Source organism: Quercus suber, unplaced genomic scaffold (genome assembly GCF_002906115.3).
Source record: "Quercus suber isolate HL8 unplaced genomic scaffold, Cork oak 2.0 scaffold_432, whole genome shotgun sequence".
NCBI classification, from domain to species: Eukaryota; Viridiplantae; Streptophyta; class Magnoliopsida; order Fagales; family Fagaceae; genus Quercus; species Quercus suber.
In genome coordinates, this window is record NW_027069883.1 from 658,646 (window position 1) to 666,061 (window position 7,416).

The 7,416-nt window shown below is 33.9% G+C and overlaps 1 protein-coding gene across 1 annotated transcript; it reads right to left on the reverse strand.

Annotated features, from left to right (window-relative positions):
* Positions 1 to 1,713: 1,713 nt before the first annotated feature.
* LOC136062615 (BTB/POZ and MATH domain-containing protein 2-like) lies at positions 1,714 to 5,009 on the reverse strand. Its single transcript, XM_065761857.1, has 4 exons — positions 4,305 to 5,009; positions 3,303 to 3,651; positions 2,774 to 3,050; positions 1,714 to 2,188 (listed from the first exon to the last, which is right to left on the reverse strand). Exons 1-4 carry the CDS (start codon positions 4,763 to 4,765, stop codon positions 2,010 to 2,012), a joined length of 1,266 nt encoding a protein of 421 aa, XP_065617929.1. The 5' UTR covers positions 4,766 to 5,009; the 3' UTR covers positions 1,714 to 2,009.
* Positions 5,010 to 7,416: the final 2,407 nt, after the last annotated feature.

Consider the following 7,416-nt stretch of genomic DNA (forward strand, 5'->3'; position numbering starts at 1 on the left):
GTGACAATAATAAATAATATCAAATGTACCACCAGAACCTTAATAAGGCTATTTTCGTGGACACAACATATTATTAAAGTGTCATTACTCAAATCGTTCAAATTTTACTAAGTATCATGTAAAACAATACAATACTCCTACTACCAAACTAAACCTCAATATAGTTGCCATAAATAATACTTTCAAATTGCGTGTCTTTCATATATATTATATGCACATTTTTGGGTAAGTACATTATATATGCATGAGAGAGAGAGAGAGAGAGAGAGAGAGAGTATGTCGGATGAGCAAGATATGCGGAAGATTTTTTTATTTTAAAAATGACAAATAGTGTTATTCAATCCACTTCGGTCCTATTTGATCCATTTGGTCTATTGGGTCCTATTCAGTCTGATTTGGTCCTATTTGGTCTTATTCGCTCCACTTCAGTTCTATTCGGTCTTATTCAGTTCACTTCGATCTTACTCGGTCTTATTTGGTCCATTTCGGTCCTATTCAGTCCACTTCATTCCTATTCTATCCATTCGGTCTACTTTGATTCTATTCAGTCTTATTAGGTCCACTGGGTCTATTCGGTCCTATTAAGTCCATTCGTTCCTATTCAATCCATACAGTCCTACTTCGTTTTATTTTGTATTTGGTCCCTTGGAGTTCTATTCAGTCCACTGAGGTACTATTCGGTCCATTCGATCTTATTTGGTCCTATTATGTCTATTTGGTCCTATTTAGTCTGCTAGGTCCCATTCGGTCCTATTAGGTCTTATTCTGTCCACTAATTCCTATTCAGTCCATTTTAGTGCAATTACATAATGGAAAAAGACAAGGTTAGGTTAAGAGTACATATTCTAAATCCAAATTTATTAAAAAATGTATATATAATCTCAAACTCGTAATATCTAAAATTTAAAGCATATAACATTTATTGTCATTACACTCCTATTGAACTATATAAGTGTACGGTCCACTTCGATCTGATTAAATTTAAGTAAAAGTCTTTCTAAACATAAAAGTTATGAATATACAAAATGTAATTGCTTATGCAATTACTCACTTGTTTTAACATTATTAATTTTAAATGAATTGCATGAGATTGATTAAAGCACAAAATAGTGACTAGTTAAACATGTCTTTTTTTTCTTTCTTTCTAGATAAGTAAAATTTTATTTTGAATATAAGTAGATAATGGAGATGAGATTCAAAAAAGAGATAAAAGTATCACAAAAGATTTCATTACCATTATATTATCACTTGAAACCCCATTCTATCACTGTCTATAAACGTTAGGAGGTCGTGTATGATTAATAGTATTTAAATTGCAACCAAAATGAATTCTCATAAAAGCAGAAAGGAAGGTCTCCAAAGGCATACGAAGATTTTTTAATTTTTTGGGACCCATGACAGGCTCCTTTAAGGACTCGTTTTCCATGAAGATAATATAAACTCAGAATGCGACCTAATTCAAAGCAAAGATAAATCAACCTATTTTGGCGGCTTTGCAGGTTTTTTGGAACAGCTCTTCTTCTTTTTTTTTCTTCTTTTTTTCACTTCGCGTCTTTAAAACCATATTTAGACAATCTCCACCTCAAAGATTCCCCCGCATCACCAGTTCACACAACAGTTGATTAAACATAGTGGAGAGAGAGAGAGAGAGAGAGAGAGAGAGAGCATTAACTGTGATGAGAAAATTATCCAGAACTGAAATACATTGCAATCTAACACAAAGGTAATCCAAATTTTAATCGCACAAATATAGTTCTACCAAAAAAGAAAACACCAAAACAAAAAACACAAGGAAAGAAAGTGCTATGGGAAGTGGGGGGAGGAAATGGCATACTGCAAGTGGAAACTTACACATTACAAGCTTTTCCATGGACAACAAATGAACAACAAATTTACATTCGCTTACAAGTGAAAAGCTAAAAGCTAGAAGTTGGTTTCTATATCTAGAAAACATTATTGTTTTTATCTTTTTCAATTTTTGGCTACAAAGAATAGTGGAAGCCTGATCACTATAGCCTTTGCTTCACCCGCCTACCATTGACATCACTGCCGTCAAGGATAGCTTCATTTCCATGCCTGCATAGGATGACAGAGTGTTCACTAACTCTAGCCACATACTCCAAGAGTTCAGACAAGACGGTAGGGCAGCTTTGCTTCAAGTATTCAAAGCCATCTGTCTGCATCACAGCTGGGAGAGAAAGAAAAAGATAATAAGCTGAAGCCAACATTAGAATAAAAATCCAGACAACAAAAACACTTTGAAACCCACTTGATTAGAACTAAATTTACAAAATGTCTTCCTAAGATCTAAGACAATTATAGGATTGCTTGGCATAGCTTCTCAATACCTTGCAGATGCACTAGTTGCTTACAAAATGGATGAGACTTTCACCTTATTTAACAGTAATAAGTTGATAACATTAAGGTCCTAACAAACATGTTGGGATACCTGTGAGAGGGATGTAGCTTATTTCACCTTTATGCTGATCATTAACATTAAGGTCCTCAAATCACAACATGTGAGTGTGTGGTGTGCAAGGGGTGGTGCTGCATAAGCCATATGCATGAGATGCCTTCTCCAAAGAGATGAGACAGTCTTAAAATATTAGGACTCATTAGTTGATGAATGATGAATTTCAATTAGCAAAAAAATGATTATCCAAATCACTGATTATGGTATGGCCTCTTTAGTGTCAACAATTTCCATCAATAAATCTTAGTTATTCAAACTTTTCATAATATTAAAAAATCTTCAAGGAAAAAAATGACTCACCTCTCAGATTTTCAGGCAGTGCAACAAATTTGAGACACACAGCTTTCAGCTGGAAACAGTGATGCTGCTCCGCCAAAGCTAATGTTGTTGCTACAGTGTTTATGGCAACACCTTCGCAGAGATTGGCTTCACATAGCACCCTCAGTCTTTCAAGACCATAACGATCTGCAGCTGCAAGCAGATGTTGTGCCATCAAAGTAGAAGCCCATGTTGTGTTTAAACCAGTAAGCTCTTTCATGTCAGGTAGGGAGTCCCAATACATAAAATGAAGCAAAGCCTGTATTATGGCACATGAGGTTAGATAATTATAAACATTTAACATAAATATATTTCTAGGTAAATTTACTATCATCAAGAGTGAGGCTGAGCTTGGAAAAGTAAAGGGGAAAAAAACTAAGAGAAATATTGGAAAATAACTATTATGGGAAAAAAATTTAAGCGTAAACAGTTAATATGAAGAACCCCAATGCTAGGTATTAACTACCAGATGAAATAGAAACCCCAATATAGAAGGGCATTTTTTCCCAACCTTAAAAACAGGAGCCTCCATGTCTTCAACTTTTATACACTGGGTATTCTGATCCCTCATTGGACCAAATAATTGGGCTCTAAATACAGGTGAGCGAGTTGCAAGTACCAATTTATGAGCAGCAAAAGTTTCTCCATCAACTTCAAAATTCACATCTGTTCCCTTTCCAGTTTCCAGTAGCTGCCCAAAATTCATACCAATGTTAGAAGATGGTACTGCAATAGAGTAGATCTTAGGACCCTCGGTGTATGATCTCACAACGCCTACACTACAGTTAACAGAGAGGCAATCATCCTTGAGGTAGTCTGATGTCTCTAAAGCAGTTCTTTTGAAAAACCGTTTGTAACCCCTGCAGCATCCAACAAAAAAAAATTATCATATCACACTTGCCACTCGATTACATTAAACGAGAACTGGGGCAAAAGGTATACACCTAAAAATGATTGGATGCAGGTTATAAGTATAACACAATTGGAGGTGGAAAATAGTTCATGTAAAGGCATTATCGATTTAAGTAATACACACAAATTCTGAACAATGTTTGCCAAGAAATTGCATCTTTACACTAAAAATCCTAGCTCAACGCTAGAATTCAAGCCAAGAAAACCCGTTATCTATCAAATTCAACAAGCATACCACCGCCACTTGTACATATTGACCTCTTTCAAAATCAAAACTTCCAATTCCAAAACAAATAAAATAAATAGCCAATTGCTATTACTTCACAATTCCTAATCATGCTATTGGTTTCTATACAACTACCCACTTTTATCATGTCTTAAAGTGCATTTAATGCATCATTAAATAGATTTTCTTTTTCTTTTTTCGTAAATATACAATCAAGCTACACCCAAATATCAAGAAAAACATATAACAACCAAGAACCCAATACACAAACATAAAAAATAAAAATAAATAAAAAACACCATCATAATCATAACAATTACTATCATCAAGATCATCGAAAAACGACCAAGAAATTAAACAAGAAGTATCAATTACCACATGCTGCCGCGATATTTGAGCGTGTAAGGCCCACTATCCGGAGTTCTCCCGAAATGGGTATGAACCTTATGCCTCTCTTTCCCACTCTGATCCAAAAGCGTCAATTCAAAAAGAGCTCTCACATCAGTGCCTTCGCTCGCCAAAGCTATAAAAAGCGAAACGTACGTAGCATTGTCCTCCAAACTCTTACCGTCCGGGTAAAAATAGATCGCCCAAGAGTACCCGCCGACGACAAAAGTATCGGACGCCACGTACTTTCCGATCCCCATGCCTTTCGAGAGCGAGTACCCCGAGATCTTGAACTGGTGGGACCCATTCACCGTCTCGGTCATCGAGGTCGACGTCGTCGTGGTCGGAGTCGAGCAAGACGAAGAAGACGAAGACGAATTCGCCAACGTCGACTCGCAACACGGGAATATCGGCCTCGAATTAGGGTTTTCCCTGAAAACCCGTCCCATTCTTTTTTTTTCGCCGCGGCGAGAGGATCGCGATCTCGGAGCTCAATTTGAGAGGAAATAGAGGAATTAGAGGTGTTCTGATTTTTTTTTTCTCGGGAAAATAGGGCGTTTGGTTGGTGAGAAAATCTAGGGTTTGATTGATTTGGGTGGCTATATATGTTTCTCGAAGCTTCAAATTTTAGAGAGAGAGAAGATAGATGGGTTGAAGGGCGACTCTGAAATTTGGGAATGGACTTTGCTCTTAATAAGTAGTGAATTTGTTTTTATTTCTATTTTTATTTTTTTGTCTGAGAGAGAATTATTGGTGAGAGAGGCGGGCTAAACTGGCTAAGCGCTGCGTACCTGCTCTCCTACATGATTTTGGTACACGCGCTGCTCTTCTCTATTACTATTACACGCATTCTATACGGCTTGGCGTGCCATGTTTGTCGATAGTCATTTTGTCTGTTACAAGTTTTTTTTTTTTGGGTAATCAAGTGATGAGAATTAATGTGAGTTCTAATTAGTTCAACTGGTACAATTTTTAATAGTTATATAAGAGATTTGGAGTTTAATCTTTGCCTATATTAAAAACTAATTGATGTCTTGATCTGATGATAATGAACTATCATCAAGAGCGAACGCCTACGTCGAAACTATTTCAAAAAAAAGTGATGAGAATCAATGAAATTCAATTATTTAAAATTTTTTTGTGTCTATAGTGTTACTTATGTGTGATTTTAAAGTGAGAATAAAAGCTCTAATTAGTAAACACGAACACACTATTTGATTGTTTAGCTTAAGAATCTTGTAGTTCAATCTTAATAAGCATATATTGGTGTTTCTAGGAAAAAAAATTTGAAGACATTGATTGGTTGGAATGAAAGAAAGAAAAGAAAAGAGAAAATAGTTCATTTCCCTATTTGGTTGTAAAGAAGAGAAAATAAACATGAATAAGTGATGGGTTACAATTAACTCAACTAGTAAAATTTCTGATAGTTGAATAAGAGATCTATGGTACAATCCTTATCTACACTGAAAACTGATTGGTGTATTAGTCTGATAATAAAGAGTTATCATCAAGAGTGAACGTAATAAGTTGAAACGCTCTAAAAAACCGTGAATAAGGAGTGATGCAATTTATGTGGGGTCTACCATTTTGGTATCAGCTCCATTGGGCAAAAATGGGTGGTTTGGGAGAGCACTATTGTGTGTTGAGCGAATTCATGAAACCAATATAATTTAATTAAGCATGAATTATGTTTGCTATATCAATATTTTTAACTGATATGATGATGATAAGGATATTTTTAAAATAATTTTCAAGTATAAGGACTAGAGTAAAACTTTTAAATTTTAAAGAATGGTTTCGAAATAAAGGTTAATTGTTAAGGACAATATATACAATTTAACTATTTTTTTATATAAATTTTTATCTATATAATATAATTGTAACATATGACATATGTTTTATGATAATTGATCTTTATCATTATAATTAAATATTATTTTTTTTATATATTAAACTTTCACCAAACCCCATTAATTTCAAGAATTCTATCAAAAACTTTGCCAAACTCTCATGTAATCTTATCAAGTTGGTCAAATAGGTCAAATTAGATTGAGCTAACCTAAAATTGAATATCTAAAACATTATTTAACGAAATAAAGGATTAATAAGAATTTTTACACTCAATAGATTTATATTTTAATAGAAAAAGTGAGACACACTTTTTTTTTTTGAGAAACAAACACACACACAAGGAAGAGGGAAAGAGATTCTAACATAAAAGTACACCATAACTCCATTCAAAAGTCATGGTAACTTTTAAGGGAGAATGGGGCAAATTATACTACACACTACACACAACACACTCTTAAACAATGTGGGACAATTACCCATTCTTTTTTTTCTTTTTTCTTTTTTTGAGAAACAAACACACAAGTGAGGCACACTTAGTTTGATTATAGAAACCCAAATTTTTTGTCTTCAAAAAATTAATATAGGATATTTTATTAATAATAGAGTTGTGTAAAGGTACCTAACGTATAAAATACAAATTCTTTAAAATCTTAACGGTTTTAGAAATGTAAACTCAAACTCACCCCAAATCCATTAATAAAAATAAAAAATAAATAAAAACTAAAATGTCTTACCTTTAGGGTGGGCATGGGTCATAAATTCCACAAAGCCCAATCCATTGTCGTCCCTACTTAGTGTGCATTTGGCTCCAACTTAAAAAAGCTAGCTTATTTTTGCTACTATTTATGGGTTCCACTACATTTTTTGGTACTATTCATAGGTTCCACTACATTTTTTGGTACTATTCATGGGTTTCACTGTACTATTTTAGTTAACTTTTACCTTCAGTATTTTCAGCAAAATAAGCAAATCCCAAACAGACTCTTATTTTGATAAGTATAGCTTTCTAAGTCTTTTTAAGGAAAAAAAAAAAAGAAAAAGAAAAAGTTGTAGTTGCATTTTTTATACCTAATTTTTTAAGCAAAATAAACTCATCTAAACACACATTTATTTTCTTGAAAATAAAGATTTTTATTCTATTCTATAAAGGTTTGAGAGAATTCCATCACAAATATATCATGCCATAGAGCATTCACATTAAGGATGCTAAAAGGGGTATATGCTAAATTTTACCATTAAAACACCAAAA